The sequence below is a fragment of the Neophocaena asiaeorientalis genome, unplaced genomic scaffold (genome assembly GCF_003031525.2).
Source record: "Neophocaena asiaeorientalis asiaeorientalis breed wild unplaced genomic scaffold, Neophocaena_asiaeorientalis_V1.1 scaffold793, whole genome shotgun sequence".
Lineage (NCBI taxonomy): Eukaryota > Metazoa > Chordata > Mammalia > Artiodactyla > Phocoenidae > Neophocaena > Neophocaena asiaeorientalis.
The window spans coordinates 56,653-75,517 of NW_020174738.1; the positions used below are offsets into that span (position 1 = coordinate 56,653).

An 18,865-nucleotide genomic window follows, 5' to 3' on the forward strand; every position below is an offset into this window, starting at 1 on the left:
AAAAGAATGAAATCAAGTCATTTGTACAGATGTGGATGGACCTAGAGACTGGCATACAGAGTGAAGTAAGTCAGAAAGAGAAAAATAAATACCGTATATTAATGCATATATGTGGAACCTAGAAAAATGGTACAGATGATCCAGTTTGCAGGGCAGAAATAGAGACACTAATGTAGAGAACAAACGTATGGACACCAATGGGAGAAAGCGGTGGAGGGGGGGTGGTGGTGGTGTGATGAACTGGGAGATTGGGACTAACATGTATACACTGATGTGTGTAAAACTGATGACTAATAAGAACCTGCTGTTTAAAAAAAATAAAAATTAAAAAAAAAAAAGTAAAGCCTCCTCCTAAAAGATTTTCATACTTTCCTCTGATGGAGAAGTGGGCTCTAGAGAAGTGGCTACTAATTGCAAAAAATATGTGATATGTACTCCATTTTGAGTAACACAAACTATGCCTGTTTCTTGGTTGGACCAACAGAAATGGGAATACATACACAGCAATTAAGGAATGGGTTTAACACTTTTCCTCCCAACACCCATGACTTTACATTTTAAAATACTGACAACAGCCTCTGGTTTTCTACTTTACTCATTTGCTAACTGCTCCAAAACAAATGACTGATACCTGCCTCTAGATATTTTTAGCAGGAGAGAGAAACTAAGTTTGGTTTGAAAACTGGGAGAGTCAACTAAGCCAATGGAGCTGCTGATTCCAAAACAGCAAGAATATAACTAAAGACCTTATTCAGGCAGGACCACATTAAAATAGCTAAACTTTCTTATTACTACCAAAAAAAAAAAACCTACACTGTGCCTGTATCTCACTTTTTCTCAAACTGCTGATGCTGTCAGTTAAACTCAGGGCCCAAAAATACACAAAATACACACACACACACACACACACACACACACACACACAGTCTCACTCCAGAGCAAAAGTAAATGTCTTTGTTATGACAAACTTTGATTATAACAAATACTTCTTAAAGTAACAATACTGGTTTATAGGAATTTAAGATAAGAAAGTAACACAGATGAACTGTGAAATCAGAAAGATTAATGAGGATAAAAGCTACATGTGACATGTTTATCCCCATTCCCTCTTTCAGGTTTCTGGATTTTCTTGGTGTAAATATTTCAGAGGATGGGGGAGTGAGGTATTTTATTGGCTAGAGTGACTTGACTTTGGCTAGTTGCTGTGTTGACTTTTTCTAAATGACCTTCATTTTAATGTTCAATAGGCAATGGAGGGAAGATGTGAATGTAGAGCACTGTTTGGTGAACACACTTGCAGATTTTCTAGTCCCCAAGAAGGACCTTGGTTAAGCAGTTTATCAGAATGACTTAGGAGAGTCTTAGAACTTTAGATTCCTGCAGTCCTGGAACACAGCTCTGCAGATTCTGATCTATACGTTTGTAGAGAAGCTGCAGAATCCAAGTGTCTAGAAATTTCTTCATATGATTCCAATGCTCAGGCAGTTAGGCATCACTGGCAGCAAAAAGGCCAATTTCCTGAATTTTCTATTCACTTAAGGGGAGGCTAAATTAGAAATCATCCCACTTAGAATACAATCTATGTATACACTTGGTGAGGGATCCACATCTTCCTTGAAAGATAATGATGTCTATCAAGACTAAAGAATAGTTTACAGTGTATTTGAGAAGGGAAAGATTCTCCGGATTTTTTTCTGAAATTGATCTCACATTTGGTGTAAGTTTTGTCATTTCCAAAACGTCAGACAATTTTGAAATAGTCTGGAAGCTCGACATACCAGTACTTACTATAGAATGAAGTTCAATTTGGAGTACACCTTTTGAGAAAGTCTTACTACTGTTTAAATGACTTCACTGCAAGACAGTAAATATGGAACCACAAAATGTGTTTGAATAATGGTTCTGTATGAGGTAAATGCATGTAGGCAAGGAATAACTTTCATATATAAGTGTGTGAGACAGGCAGGATGGGGATATCTTAGGGACTGTCTAGGAGGCCCCACCCAGAACAGAGATAAGATTCTCAGTGATAACAGAGAACTGGGAGTGAGAGATGTCAAGGAACTTACAAAAGCTCTCACAGGAGAATCAGTTGTATATTCAAACCCAGAAAAAGCATCTATTAGACCATCACTCAGCATGTATGGCTTAAGAATCTTCCTCTTCCCTTTCCTCTTCTCCTTGGGCATGTTCCAACCCAGGAACTAGTACAGCAAGATAAGAAGTGATAGAAGAGGGCAGGGAAGCCCTTTTTTCCCCGTAAAAGGTTTTCCCATGCAGTGTGCTCCAGCTAAGAGAGGGGGAAACCTCAGCTTCAAATCAAGTTACCACTTTTTGTTTATTACATGGACATGGACATTTTAATTCTGATTGGAGGACTCTGTCTTACCTAAGAATGACAATGAAAGTCACAGGGCCTGCCTCAGTTTTTATGGGGCAGAGGAAGAACTTGCTCTACCTACAAAACTTAAAGGGAACAGAGGGAGATGAAAATAAAGTTGCTTTATGTTTACACCTCATGTGTCCTGTGTGTTCAATGTGTTGGTTATATAAGCATAAAAAGTCTTCAAAGACAAATGTAAGTCATTTTCTAATTGCCTTCAATACAAGATTTTCTGCATTACTGTTCACAGTTATTTGCTACAGATAAGCAAGAATTGACATAACTTTGTATATTCAGAACGAACTATCCAGTAGAAGACTTTTGTCAAACTAGTTCTTGGTACCTTATAGATTCCGTACTAATTTAAAAAATTATTTATCCTACTAACTTTAACACGGCTGAATTTTGCTTTCTTTCCTCCCCCCTCCCTCCCTTCCTCCCTTCCTTCTTTCCCTTCTTCCTCCTTTTTTCTTGCTTCCTTCTTTTTTCATTTCTTTATTTTCTAAGGGATGTGATCTTCCTTTCCAGAATAACAAAGTTATAAATTAGCTTATTGACTCTAAAGATGCGCCCAGTGTGGTTACGTCCCTTTACCTATTGGAGCCTCACATCTTTCTCCACCTTAAACTAGAGAGTTAAATTATATCATTTTCCCCCAGACTTATGTACTTATGAGAATAAATTGGGGAAATTTTTGAAATATAGATTTTCAGATTTAGCCTCCAGATACTTGATTCAATAGGGCAGGGCCTCAGAATATGTGGTTTTAGGGCTCTCTCTGTGACTCTGATGTGAGAATCATTAGAATAATATTATTTGTGAGGTTCTTTCTACATCTAAATTCTATTTTTTTTGGCTTATATTTTTCATATTTTAGCTTTCCGGCCATAAGAGCTCAAACTAACCTTAATGCCTAGATAACAAGTGCTTAACAAAGTAAACTCCACACCAGAACAATGGAGATGCCCGTGTCAATTAAATTAGAGCTTACTTTTTTGTATAGTTAAAAGTACTAGTTCAAATTTATAATAGAAATAAAGACTTGTTTCTTAGCTCTATCAGCATATCTGCCTCCAAATGACACAACTAATCATAACTGGCAAACATGTAAGGTAATAAACATATACGAAAGCAAACAAAAACAGCCAAAATCTCTTTTTACTATTCCATTTGATTGCATACTATTGCTAATGGGCAAAATTTGTTTTAAGTCATTAGGTTTAAAAAATAAGAGTTTACTGCTAGACAGCAGAAAAATGTAGAGTAAGAATTTTCTACTTCTTGTCTCCCAACCGATACATAGAAAAACAAGCAGAAGTTGTCAGAACCAACTCTGTGATCTCTGGAAAACAGTCAAAAGTTTACAGAGGGCTGAAAAAAAAAAAAAAGGCAGGGGGCGTTTAAAACAGTAGGAAAGTTTGTAGTGAGTTTATATGCCCTACTTCACCTCCCTCTCCGGTGGGATAGAAGTTTTAAAGTGGCAGTGACAATAAAGTGGCAGATGTGTTAAACTGGCCATAGTCTTAAAGTGACAAGAGTCTTAAAGCAAAGTCTTAAAGCAACAGCAGTCTTAAAGCATCAACAGCCCATGTTACCAGTGTGGGACTATGTCCTTATTTCTGGAAGGAGCAGAGCAGACCTTATTCACGTAATATTTTATATATCAGTTCTAAACTGCCTAGGGACTACCTGAAGGACTGATGCAAGGCACTCCTCTGTTTTGTCTAACACAAAACTCAGGTTGAGAAAGGTGGAAACACCACAAACTGAATAAACAAACTTCACATGCATAGGGCAAAAGATTACAGCCCAAACATACAAAAGACTGCCTAAGGCAGAAGCTGGGGAGCATTTCTCTGGAGTTTAGAATATTCACAAGTGCCTGTGTATACTGGGGAATTTAGAAAGTCACCCATGGCAAGATATAATGCTCAAAAAGGACTTAAGACACTAAGCTTTCACCTATGGCTAATCCCCAGTCATGGCATAACCCTGGGTAAGTGTTGAAGGAGAGTCCAGGCACAGAACCATTTTGAAAAGACTGGGAGAGCTCCTGGAATGCAAGGAAATTTCTGTCAAAACAATAGCTGAACACAAGCTAAGGAACAGGACTTCAGTGACAACATAAACAAGGAATACAATCTTTGCAATAATAGTTTGGGAAAGTCACTAAGAAGATCAACTACTACAGTATTAAACAAACAAGCAAACAAACATCAGGAAACCCTGGGGAGGTAGGAAATCTGATTTCCAGTTACCACATTATAATAGTCAAATGCCAAGTTTTCAACAACAACAAAATCCCAAGGCAAACAAATAAATAGGAAAGTATTGATCAGGCAAAGGAACAAAATAAATTGACAGGAAAGACAGAGACAGGACTTAGTAGATAAAGACTATAAAATGCTGTCCTAAATAAGCTTAGAGAACTAAAGGTGAGCACTGACAAGGATATAAGGAAAATAATGTATGAACAAAGTGATCATTTAAATAAAGAGATAGGAAAAAAACTTAAAAGGAACTAAAATTTTAGAGCTGAAAAGTACAACTGAAATAAAAAAACAAAACACTAGAGATGTTCAATAACAGATTTAGCAGGCATAATAAAGAACCAGTGAACTTGAAGATAGGTCAATTGAAATTACTGAGTCTGAGAGGCTGAAAGAAATAAGAAGTGAAAAGTACCTCACTGACCTGTTAGATTCCAGCAAGCAAACCCACATACATATTATGGGTGTCCCTGAAAAAGAAGAGAGGGAAAAAAAGGCAGAAAGAATATTTAAAGTATAATGACTGAAAACATCCCAAATTTGATAGAAGACATGAAGCTACAAATCCAAGAAACTTAAATTCCAAGTAGGATAAACTCAAAATGATCCACACCAAGAGACATTATAATCAAACTATTGAAAGACGAAGACAAAGAGAGTCTTGGAAGCAGCAAGAAAGAAGCAACTGATCACGTACAAAGGATACTTGATAAGTATCAAGGTTGATTTCTCATCAGAAACCATGGAGGCCAAGGGACAATGGATGATATTGAAAGTGTTAAAAGAAAAACCGATCAACTTCAAGGCAGTGTCCAGAAAACCCTCCTTCAAATATGAAGGAGAAATTAAGACATTTACAGATAAAGAAGAGCTGAGGGAATTTGTTATCACTAGGCCTGTCTTATAAGAAATGCTGAAGGAACTCCTTCAGATTGAAATGAAGGAAAAAAAAAAAGTAACCGAAGTCATGAAGAAATACAGATCTCCAGTAAAGGCAAATACACGGGCAAATACAAAAACAAGTATTATTGTATTTTTGGTTTGTAACTCTACCTTTTACTTCCTACAGAATTTAAAAGACAATGACATAAAAATAACTATAAATCTATGTTATAGTGCATACAATGTATAAGGATATAATTTATGACAACAACATAAGGGAGGGAGGACAGAGATGTATAGAAGCAGCATAGTTAAAAGTTAAGTAGGTATTAATTTAATATAGATCATTTTAAATTTAAGATGTTATATGAATCTCCATGGTAACCACAAAGAAAGTCTCTAAAAACCATCACAAAAGGAAATGAAAAAAGAATCAAAACAGCTCACTAGAAAAATAGAAACTAAACATAAAAGAAGGCATAAATCAGGAATTCACTGGTCCAGTGGTTAAGACTTGGAGCTTTCACTGCCTGGGCCTGGGTTCAATCTCTGGTCGGAGAATTAAGATCCCACAAGCTGGGCTTCCCTGGTGGCGCAGTGGTTGAGAGTCCGCCTGCCTATGCAGAGGACACGGGTTCGGGCCCCTGTCCGGGAAGGTCCCACATGCCGTGGAGCAGCGAAAAAAAAATAAAATTTAAAATAAAAAAAAAAAAAGATGAGGATTTAAAAAAAGATCCCACAAGCTGTGCAGCAGGGCCAAAAAAAAAAAAAAAAGATGAGGATTTAAAAAAAGATCCCACAAGCTGTGCAGCAGGGCCAAAAAAAAAAAAAAAAGATGAGGATTTAAAAAAAGATCCCACAAGCTGTGCAGCAGGGCCAAAAAAAAAAAAAAAAGGCATAAGTGGATGAAATGAAGGACAATAAGCTATAATATATACAGAATACAAACAGCAAAACAGCAGGAGTAAGTCCTTCCTTGTCAGCAATGATTTTAAATCTAAATAAATTAAACTTTCCAATCAAAAGGCAGATATTGTCAGAATGGATAAAACAGCATGATTCAACTATATGCTGTGTACAAGAGACTCACTTTATATCCAAAGACATGAATAGATTGAAAGAGGATTTAAAAAGATACTCCATATGAATAGTAACCAAAAGAGATCAGGGGTGGCTATACTGATATCAGACAAAAATAGACTTTATTTCAAAAACTGTTAAAAGAGACAGAGGGACACTATATATTGATAAAAAGGCCAATGAATCAGGAAGATATAACAACTATAAACATAAATTAACCACAAAACAGAGACCCAAAATATATGAAGCAAATATTAACAAAATTGTAGAGAGAAATATATAGCTCTACAGTAATAGTTGGCAAATTCAATACATCACTTTCAATAATGGATAAAACATCTAGGCAGATAATTTATAAGGAAAATGAAAACAAACATACAAAATACCATAATTTATGAGATGTAGTGACACCAGTGCCCAGAGGTAAATTTATAGCTACATTAAAAAAGAGAAAAGATCTCAAACCACTTTGTGGATTTAGACACCTTGTGGAACCAGAAAAAGAAGAGAAAACCTAACACAAAGCTAACAGAAGGAAGAAAATAATAAAGATTAGAACAGTGATAAATAAAATTGAGAATAGAAAAACAATAGACAAAACCAACAAAACCAAAAGTGGTTATTGAAAAAGATCAACAAAATTGACAAACATTTATCTAGAGTGACAAAGGAGAAAATAAAAAAGATACAAATAACTAAATCAGATATGAAAGTGAGGACATTACTACTGAACTTACAGAAATGTAAAGGATTATAAGAGACTACTATTAACTTATGCCAACAAACTGGATAACCTAGATAAAATGCACAAATTCCTAGAAATACACAAAGACCTAAACTGACTCAAGATGAAGTAGAACATTTCAACAGACATGTAACAAGTAAAAGGATTGAATCAGTAATCAAAAACCTCCCAACAAAAAAAGTCCAGGACCAGATGGCTTCACTAGTGAATTTTACCAAACATGTAAAGAAGAATTAATACCAATCCTTTTCAAACCCTTCCAAAAAGTTGAAAGGAAGGGAACACTTCCTAACTCATATGATGAGGCCATCATTACATTGATATCAATTCCACACAAAGGTATCACAAGAAAGCTACAGATAACACCTCTTATAAATATAGATACAAAAATCCTCAATAAAATTCTAGCAAACACAATTCAATAGCATATTGAAAGGATTATACATCATGACCATATGGGATTTACCCCAGGAATGCAAGAGTGGTTCAACATGGGAAAATCAATCAATGTAATACGCCACACTAATGGAACAAAGGATAAAAACCACATGATCATCTCAAAAGATGCAGAAAAGGCATTTGACAAATTCCAATATCTTCTCATGATAAAAACACTCAAAAACAAGGAATGGAAGGAAAGTTCCTCAAAGTTATAAAGTCAATAATGAAAACTGCATAGCTAACATCATACTCAATGGTGAAAAATGGAAAGCTTTCCACCTAAGATCAGGAACAAGATAAGGATGCCCACTTTCACCAATGATATTCAACATTGTACTGGAAGTGCTAGCCAGAGCAATTAGACAAGAAATCGAAATAAAAGGAATTCAAATTGGAAAGGAAGAATTGTAACTATCTCTTTGCACAGATTATATGATTATATATATGAAAAATCCAAAGACTCCACAAGAAAACTACTAACATTAGTAAACAAATTCAGTAAATCTGCAGGTTATAAGATAAACACACAGGATTCAGCGGTTTCTATCCATGCACAATGAACAATCTCAAAACGAACTTAAAGAAGTAATTCCATTTAGTGTTTAAAATAATGAAATACTTAGGAATGCATTTAACCAAAGAAGTGAAAGACGTGTATGCTGAAAACTACAAAACATTGATGAAAACTAAAGAAGACCTAAATTAATGGAAAGACATTCTTAGTTCATGGGGAGGAAGACTTAATATTGTCAAAATGACAATCTCACCTAAGCAATCTACAGATTCAACACAATCTCTATCAAAATACCAATGGCGTTTTCTTCCAGAAATGGAAAGGTCAACACTGAAATTCATATGGAATTACAAGGAGCCCTGGATATCCAAAATAACCTTAAAATGAAAAAAAAAATGGACAGCTGAGATTTCCAGATTTCAAAACTTATAAAAAAGCTACAATAATTAAAACAGAGTGGTACTAGTATATGGATTGACATATAGACCAATGGACTAGAACTGAGCGTCTGGAAATAAACCCATACATCTACAGCCCATTGATTTTTGACAAGGATGCCAAGTCCATTCAACTGGGGAAGAACAGTCTCTTCAACAAATGGTACTTGGACAACTGAATTTCCACATGTACAAGAATTAAGTTGGACCCCTACTCCACATGACATACAACTATGAATTAAAAATTGCAATCACCTAAATTTCAGAGCTAAAACCATAAAACTCTTGAAAGAAACATAGGGTAAATGTGCATGACCTTGGACTTGTCAATGGATTCTTAGATATAACACCAAAACACAAGTAGCAAAAATAAATAAGTTGAATTTCATCAAAATTAAAACTTTTGTGCATTAAAGGACATTATCAAGAAAGTAAAGAGATAATCTACAGAGTGGGAGGAAATATTTGCAAATCATATATCTTGATAAGGATTTAATATCTAAAAGATATAAAGTACTCATCAACAATAGGACTCAACACAACAAAAGGACAAACAATTTCATTAAAAATAGGCAAATGTGGGAATTTCCGGGCAGTCCAGTGGTTAGGACTCCACGCTCTCACTGCCAGGGGCCTGAGTTCAATCCCTGGTCAGGAAACTAAGATCCTGCAAGCTGTGTGGCACAGACAAAAAAAAAAGGGCAAAGGACCTGAATAGACACTTCTCCAAAGAAGATATACAAATGACCAGTAAACACATAAAAAAGATACTTAACATCATTAGTTACTAGGGAAATGCAAATCAAATCCACAATGAGATGTCACTTTATACCTACAAGGATGGCTATAATCAATAAAACAGAAAATAAGTGTTGGTGAGGATGTGGAGAAATTGGAAAACCTACATATTGCTGGTGGGATATAAAATGGTGTAGCCTCTGTGAAAAATAGTTTGGTGGTTCTTCAAAAAGCTAACCAGAGAATTATCATACAACCCACTAATTCTACTCCTAGGTATATGCTGAAAAGAATTGAAAACAAGTTCAAACAGAGATTTGTACACCAACGTTCATTGCAGCATTATTCACTATAGTCAGAAGATGGAAATATTCCAAGGGCCCATAAACAGATAAGTAGATAAAATGTGGTATATACATAAAATGGAATATTATTCAGCCATAAAAAGGAATTCATGCTAAAACATGGATAAGCCTTGAAAACATTATGCAAAGTGAAATAAGCCAGTCACAAAAGGACAAATACTGTATGATTCCACTTATATGAAATCTCTACAATAGGCAAAATCATGGAAACAGAAAGTAGATTAAAAAGTAACCAAGACTTGGGGGAGACAATGGGGAGTTATTGCTTAATGGTTACAGAGTTTCTGTTTGGGGTGATGGAACATATTTATGAAGAGATAGTTGTGATGGTTGCACAACAGTGTGAATGTAATTAATGCCACTAAATTGTACACTTAAAAATGGTTTTTAGGGACTTCCCTGGTGGTCCAGTGGTCAAGACTCCATGCTCCCAGTGCACGGGGCCCAGGTTGGATCCCTGGTCAGGAAACTAGATCCCGCATGCCACAACTAAGAGCCTGCATGCCACAACTAAGAGCCCACATGCTGCAAATAAAGATCCCATGTGCCGCAACTAAGACCTGGCATAGCCCAATAATTAAATAAATAAGTAACTGTTTTTTAATGATTTTTAAAATGGTACATTTTATGTTACATATATTATATATACATTATATACATATATACTACCGCAATAAAATATTTTTTAAAGTTAGTGTTTAAAACTAATAAAAGTCTTTTACCTGTAGCATGATGTGATTGCAAATAATATGATTAGAAGGTATGCCAAGTGAAACAAGGGGATCACTGTCATAGAAGTTGCCTCAAATTCCAGTTGTTTAGAAAGTGATATAAAGTAGACCACCTGCCACAAAAAGATACTCAGATAAGTAACTTTTAATTCTGATATTGTGTGTGTTACAAATGATATTGAAACACTATAGCTTATTGATTGAAACATTAAAATTCAGTAAAGAATCAAACTATGTGGATTATGATTTTAGAATAAAGAAGGTAATAAAGATTTGCTTCTTCCCACAAATCTCTGGCATGCTTTCCAAAGTTTATTTCAAAAATCTAAAGTTTAAAACTCCTGAATATATGAAATCTGAATCTTATATAAAAAAATCATTGATAACTATAGACATTTTGGCTTTTTCTAAATTTTTATTAGGTTGTTATCTTTTACTATTTTAACTGCACAAATATCATTTCATTAAGGACTGGGTATTCAAAGGCTTCTTCCAGAAGGTGTCTCACTTTCACCAGTTTTGTTCAGAGTATTAGGTTTGCCAGCCCAGCAATTACAGAACAGCTACCATGTGCCTAGCACTATGCTATAATTTACTTTGAAAATGCTCAGCATTCTTTTTCAACAAAACCATGGAACTTTTGCTTATATATTTGGTTTTTTTTATTCCACTGAACTCTAAACAAATTTTAGGGGGCTCCCAGAAACAGCAAAGACTTTAACTTAAAGTAAAAATTTCAAAGTAATTTGACCAGAAAACCGAACTAAACCTTAAGATCAATGTCTGTACTGAACAGAACAACCTTGAGGATGTACAATTTGTGTTTTTCAGCAAAATGTTACCAAGGATTTAAGATTTCTGGCTTTTTTTTTTTTAGGTCTTAGCTCTCTTTTTTATTTTATTTTATTTTTAAAAAATTTGGTTGCATAGTTGATTTACAGTTATGTGTTAGTTTCAGGTGTACAGCAAAGTGAATCAGTTATACATATGCATATATCCACTTTTAGATTCTTTTGTGGCATTCTTCAGTACGCTATGTTAAGAAAGTTGGATTAAGGACCAAATACAGCAGAACACACCCAGCTTCAAGTCAAGGGCTCCATCAAGTAATTCGAGAGTGCTGTTGGAACAAGTCTTCTTATCCCTCCCACCTTCTCCTGGCCTCCCTGTAAAGCCCCAGCCGCTAGGTACCTGGATCTTCTTCAAGGCCAGACTCTTTTCAAGGTTGCCAACTTGGTTCAGGAAGTGGATCAGCCACGCCTTGCTGCGTTCGCTGTCCTCTCCTTCGCCAGTCTTCAGGTAGTACTGCAGCCGCATGGCTTTGGCCTCCAGGAGTAACTGGCTCAGTCCCATGCTCTCGCCTAACACAGTTCCTCCAAGGATGTTGGCCAGGTACACGACCTGGCCGGCTAGGCTGTAGATGGGGAAGGTGATGTTTTTCAGGTTGAGGACACTGTTCGTTTTCCAGGCGAACAAGAGTGGGTGGGAGGGTACACAGTAGCCCTGGTTCTTCAAGTGCACCTCATTGTAGAGGATCTGGGTTCCCTTTGCCTGTGTCACAGTCAAAGCCTGAACCGCGTCGTCCACTTCACTAATTTCTGATAAGGTTTCTTGTTCCAGCAGCGAGTTGGTGTCGGAGACCACTAGAATGGAAGCATAACTGACCTCGGTGCTCTTCCTGGCGATGGAGAAGAGATTGGATTCGTTGGCGGTGAAATGTCCCTGCACGAAGCGTCGCTCAGCCTTGGCGGGGCTCCCTATCGGGGTGTATTGCTCCTCGAGGTCTTCTTCTTCCTTGGGCAGGTGAATCAGGCCAGCGCCGAGGACGGCCGTTAAAACCATGGGCAGCAGCAAGAAGATCCAGGGGGGGTGCGAGCCCACCTCCCATCCCAGCCGCCGGAAGGCCCGGGAGAGCGGCACCTCCAGGCAGTCGGTGTGGCAGCGGGGTCTCTCGGACACTCCGTTCTCAGACTCCGACGCCGGCAGAGGCTGCGACTCCGGCGGGGCCCCTGCGCGCTGCCCCGCATCCCAGCCCAGCTCGAGCTCCCGTCCCGGACCCGACGCCGAGACCCGCTCCGGCTCGGGCTCTGCAGCCGGGAGAGGCTCGGAGCCGGGCCCTGCCGGCGGCTGCGGCCGGCTCTCCGAGTCCTGCCCCGGCCCCGCCTCCGGCCCCTGCGCTACTGGCCCCGGTTCCTGCCCCGCCTCCCGCCCGGGCGCCGCCTCTGGCGCAACCTTAGCTGCATTAAGGCTCATTTCCGGGAAGGAAAGGCGACGTTCTCAAACAGGACAGCAGATTGGAAGGGCGCTGCTGGACGGAGCGCCCATCTCTACCCACCCGACGGTTTCCTGGAGAAATTCTGAGGGAGTCTGTTTGAGCCCGGGCTGCTCGCGCCCGGAGGCTGGAGCTTCGCTGGCGGCCACATGGTAGCCTAACCAGCCCCAAATGTGTCTCTGCGCCCAGCCTCTCACGATTCAGTAAATACAAGAAACACGTCTTACAGGCGAATGGAATCGTGCCTGTCCTACAGGACTCACAATTTATTGGCAGAATTTGGCTGGTTCACGGTCGCCCCCCCGGCCCCCCCGCGCGCGCACACACACACACACACACACACACACAAATGGCACTGATATGTCGTGTGTTCTAAGTGGCAGCTTTTACCTTTGGGGGGATCATCCAGAAGCATGGTTCTCAGGGTAAGGCTTTGGTGAACCTGGTACACCTAATTTAGTTGTTTTTATTCTTTAACTACAGACATAACATTCTCCTTGTAAAAAGTTAGAAGTAAATGCATAGAATGAAAAGTGAAAAAGAAGAAAATAACCCAGAAGCCAACCCTAAAACTTCCTTCTGTCCCATTCCTCCTCTTAACGGAAGTGTTAAAAAGTGGGTGTTTATCCTTTCAAACCGTTTTCTTTGCATTTGCAGGCATATCAAAATATATGCAGGTATATCTTTTCCATGAGTATTATTATTGCACCGTGTATGCAGATTACATTGGTCACCAAATATGTCAAAGGATCTTAACTTGACTGCATGTAGAGTTATCTTACTCTTTTGAATTGCTTTATAATTTTCCAGTGTATGGGTGAAACATAAATTAATGAGCCATAACCCTATTGATAGATCTGTGGGTCTTTTAGAGTGTTTTGCTGATATAAACAGTGCTAAGTGAATGAATGTCTTTTACTTAGAGCACAAGAACTATATTTGTGAGATGTTTTTGTAGAAAGGGATTTACTGGGCCAAAGGATATCCCCCCCCCCTTTTTTTTTTGGTGGTACGCAGGCCTCTCACTGTTGTGGCCTCTCCCGTTGCGGAGCACAGGCTCTGGACACGCAGGCTCAGCGGCCATGGCTCACAGGGCTAGCCGCTCCACGGCACGTGGGATCTTCCCGGACCGGGGCACGAACCCGTGACCCCTGCATCGGCAGGCGGACCCTCAACCACTGCGCCACCAGGGAAGCCCAAGGATATCCCATTTTAAATTTCAGAGTTAATGATAAAATCCATAGAAGCTATATCAGTTTACACCCTCATAAGCAGTGCATGAAGTTTTGTTTTGCCACAGCCTGTCCCAGAATGTCATTAAAATGTTTGATTTGTGCCACTGGTATCTTATTTTGATTTTACTTTTTTAATTTGTTGCTTAGACTCGCCATATTTCCTCTCTGGGTGAACTATCATCTTATATCTTTTCCTGGTTTCCCTTTTGGACTATTAGAATTTTCTTCTTGATTATAGAAACCATTCATATACTAATGAAATGACCGTTTTGAGTCATGAGTCTCCCCACCCCCCTACTCTCCCATCCCCATTTTGCTGGTTGCCATGCTTTCTGTTTGTAGTTGAATTAACTAATGTTTTTAAAATGACTTCTGGATTTTGTTTCATAATAGACAGCTGTTTCCCTTTCAGTGATTATAATCTACTTTAAATTTTTAAAATTCACTCCTTTTTTTATTACTGAAGTATAGTTGATTTACAATGTGTTAGTTTCTGGTGTACAGCAAAGTGATTCAGTTATACATATAAATACATATTCTTTTTCATATTGTTTTCCATTTTAGTTTATTACAGGATGTTGAATACAGTCAATATCCAGTAGGATCTTGTTGTTTATCTATTTTATATATAGTAGTTTGTCTCTGCTAATCCCAAACTCCTAATTTACCCCTGCCCCACCCCCTTTACCCTTTGGTAACCATAAGTTTGTTTTCTATGTCTGTTTCTGTTTCAAAAATAAGTTCATTTGTGTCATATTTTAGATTCCGTATATAAGTGATATCATATGGTATTTATCTTTCTCTTTCTGACTTACTTCACTTAGTATAATAATCTCTAGGTCCATTCATGTTGCTGCAAATGGCATTATTTCATTCTTTTTCATGGCTGAGTAGTATTCCGTTGTGTATATGTACTACATCTTTTTTTATTCATTCATCTGTCAATGGACATTTAGGTTGCTTCTATGCCTTGGCTATTGTAAATAGTGCTGCTGTGAACATTAGGGTGCATATATCTGTTTGAATTAGAGTTTTCTCTGGATATATGCCCAGGAGTGGGATTGCTAGATCATATGGTAGTTCTATTTTTAGTTTTTTAAGGAACTGCCATGCTGTTTTCTATAGTGGCTGCACCAATTTACATTCCTACCAACAGTTTAGGAGGGTTGCCTTTTCTCCACACCTTCTCCAGCATTTGTTATTTGTAGACTCTAATAATGGCCATTCTGACTGGTGTGAGGTGGTACCTCATTGTAGTTTTGATTTGCATTTCTCTAATAATTTTTAGCAATGTTGAGCAGCTTTTCATGTGCCTATTGGCCATCTGTGTGTCTTCTTTGGAGAACTGTCTATTTAAGTCTTCTGCCCATTTTTTGATTGGGTTGTTTGTTTTTTTTGTTATTGAGTTGTATGAGCTGTTTTAATATTTTGGAAATTAAGCCTTTGTCAGTCACATCATTTGCAAATATTTTCTCCCATTCTGTAGGTTGTCTTTTTGCTTTATTTATGGTTTCCTTTGCTGTTCAAAAGCTTGTAAGTTTGATTAGGTCCCACTTGTTTATTTTTGTTTTTATTTCTATTGCCTTGGGAGATTGACCTAAGAAAACATTGGCATGATTTATGTCAGAGAATGTTTTGCCTATGTTCTAAGAGTTTTATGGTGTTATGTTAACAAGTCTTTAAGCTATTTTGAGTTTATTTTTTTGTATGGTGAGAGGGTGTGTTTTTTTTTGTTTGTTTGTTTTTTTGCGGTACGCGGGCCTCTCACTGTTGCGGCCTCTCCCGTTGCGGAGCACAGGCTCCGGACATGCAGGCTCAGCGGCCATGGCTCACAGGCCCAGCCGCTATATGGCATGTGGGATCTTCCTGGACCAGGGCACGAACCCGTGTCCCCTGCATCGGCAGGCGGACTCTCAACCACTGCGCCACCAGGGAAGCCCAGAGGGTGTGTTTTAACTCCATTGATTTACAATGGCTATCCAGCTTTCCCAATACTACTTGCTGAAGAGGAGAAAATGTGCATTTAAATATTGATCCATCTGGAAATTTATTTTAATGTAATGTAAAGAAGTGACATTGAGTGCTTGCTTCAACCAACATTGTGCTACCTTTCCATAATATGGAATTTAATTGAAACATGACTGCCCTATCAAGGACTACATTTTCTAATTCCTTTGACTTACACATGTGACAATGAGATCAGTAATCGACTACAAAATATGCATGGAAGTGATGTGTTTCACCTATAGGCCAAGACCTTTAAGAAGTCTCTGTCCCATCTGCCACCTAGACACAGGCAACAAAAGAGGCCATTTGGACTGTGACACCATAAGTTGGCAGGAACCTGGGTCCCTGAATCACCATGGTCAGGATAGGTACTCACTCACCAGGAACATCTACAGTGACTGTTACATGAGTGAGAAACACACTTTCATTGTGGTAAGCCACTAAAATGTTGGGGCTTATTTATTAAAGTGGCCAGTATGGCTTCTCCACTAAAGAATTCAGTGAGGAGATAGCTGTCCCTAAACACTTGTGTCTGAGCACACTTCGTTTTATTCAGCAACCACCCTGCCCACTGCCAATGTATTTCCTGAGCCCTAGGGGACCAAGAACTTCTAGAGTTAAGTCTCCTCAAAAAAGAAGCACAGGACTTCCCTGGTGGAGCAGTGGTTAAGAATCTGCCTGCCAATGCAGGGGACACGGGTTCGAGCTCTGGTCCGGGAAGATCCCACATGCCGCGGAGCAACTAAGCCCATGCACCACAACTACTGAGCCTGCGCTCTACAGCCCACGAGGCACAACTACTGAACCCACGTGCCACAGCTACTGAAGCCCCTGCACCTAGAGCCCATGCTCCGCAGCAAGAGAAGTCACTGCAGTGAGAAGCCACGCACCGCAATGAAGAGTAGCCCCCACTTGTCGAAACTAGAGAATGCCCGTGCACAGCGACAAAGACCCAACACAGCCAAAAATTAATTAATTAATTAATTAATTAGAAAAGAAAATGCATTTTTAAAAAAGGAAAGAAGCACAGAGAAGAGGAGAAACACTAAAAGGAACCAGGGAAGACAAAAGCGATTGACCCCCCTCATGAAGTACATGATGGGGTGATTGGGAGAGGGCCACCTAGATGAGTTTATCCGAGTCAAGGAGGTGAAAATGGGCAAGCTTTAGCTAAACAATGAACGGTCTGATAATTCAGTAACTCACTGACTTCATATTTCTGCCTATGCTAGCTAGACCTTCCACATCAAGATGAGAGGACTATGTTAGAAAACAAATATCTGAGCCCCAAATCAAGGGAAATTACAGTAGTCCTTTGGTATCCGAGGGAGATTGGTTCCAGTACCCCCTGCAGATACCAAACTCCGTGGATGTTCAAGTCCTTTATATGAACTAGCCAGTACAGTCGACCCTCCACATCCTCGGTTCTGCATGGTTCGAGTCAACCGACTGAGGATCGAAAATCGGTTGGTGGAATAGAGGATCTCACCCACGGATATGGATTGTAATCAAGGGAGAGCACTCAGTCCTAGCAAACAGGGCTGGTTTACAGGTTTTTCAAGAAGGAAAGGGATCAATGTAAGGGTCAGGATAAGAAGTATAAACCTAAGGGAACCTTCCTGAAAGAAGCAGGTGAGATGTAGCCAGAAAGAGTCCCAGTCTGTCATCTGTGTCGTGGGTCTCCACCACAGAAGGCGCTGTGGCAAAGGGAAGGCCATCTGCATTCCGTTGAAGTGAAGTAAGTTACTTAGGGCATGGAAAATATCCAAAAGTTGAAAAAAAGTTAGATTTTGGGGGGAGAGAACATGGCAGGGGCATTGATCCTCACTAGGCCCCAGAGGGTACAGACTTCAGAAGGACAAATAATAGGTTCTCTTCAGGAATCTGCTGAGGATGATTCTAAATCTGAAACAGATGTTGGGACCTTAGGGGAAAGTGCCCCTGAGACACAAGTTCTAGGATCTACATAAATTCTGCTTAAATAGAACTAGACAGAATCCACACTCAATCCAAGAATGCATGGTCTATGTGGGCAACAGAAATTAAGAGGTTTTGGATCTTTTTCAAGGCATTATGGCATCCTAAAGTAAGTCTTTGAGGCTAATGTGCCAGGGTTCAAATCCCAGCTTTAGCTCTTACTACCTGTGTGATTTGGGGCAAGTTACTTAACCTCTCTCTGCAACACTTTTTCCATCTATCAAATGGAGAAAATAATACCTAGCTCATGTAGTTCTTATGAGGATTAAATTATTTAATATACGCAAAATTATTTAAAATATGAAATTCAATACGAGCCATTATTATTTGAAATATTTTGACCACTGAGTGGTTTCTTGGTTTTTGTTTGTAGTTTGATACCTTATCAAGGTAAGGACATTTTGCTACAATGTTATTTTGTTCTTTTTTGTTAAATGAATGAGTTAAAGTTTTGTCAAATCACATTTGTTATTTCATTGGGAAGATCATATGGCTTCTCTTCTTCAATGTATGTACAGGAAAACAGTGTTATTATATTTTTCTGATTTTGACAAATGCTAGAAAACCCTAAATTTCAGAATATAATGTGGGTTCAATTTATTGATAGTTTATATAGCATTTCTGCATTCATGTTTATAGTTTAGATGGGCCTATAATTTTCTTTTATTGTCCGATTTGGGTAACAATGTTATGTTAGCCCCTTAAAAAGTTGGATAGCTTTCTCTCTTTTTCTATTCCCTGCAAGAGTTTCTGTAAGATAGAAATAACTTGTGTCTTGGAGGTTGCTA

The 18,865-nt window shown here is 38.7% G+C and overlaps 1 protein-coding gene across 1 annotated transcript in view; it reads right to left on the reverse strand.

The window, feature by feature from the left end:
* The window catches only part of PTCHD3 (patched domain containing 3), a 21,049-nt gene extending 8,210 nt beyond the window's left edge, over positions 1 to 12,839 (reverse strand). The window contains exons 1-2 of the mRNA XM_024760068.1: positions 11,778 to 12,839; positions 10,578 to 10,699 (exon numbers count right to left, since the gene is read on the reverse strand). Coding sequence (XP_024615836.1) covers positions 10,578 to 10,699; positions 11,778 to 12,839 — 1,184 coding nt within the window. The remainder of the gene's footprint in view (positions 1 to 10,577; positions 10,700 to 11,777) is intronic.
* Positions 12,840 to 18,865: the final 6,026 nt, after the last annotated feature.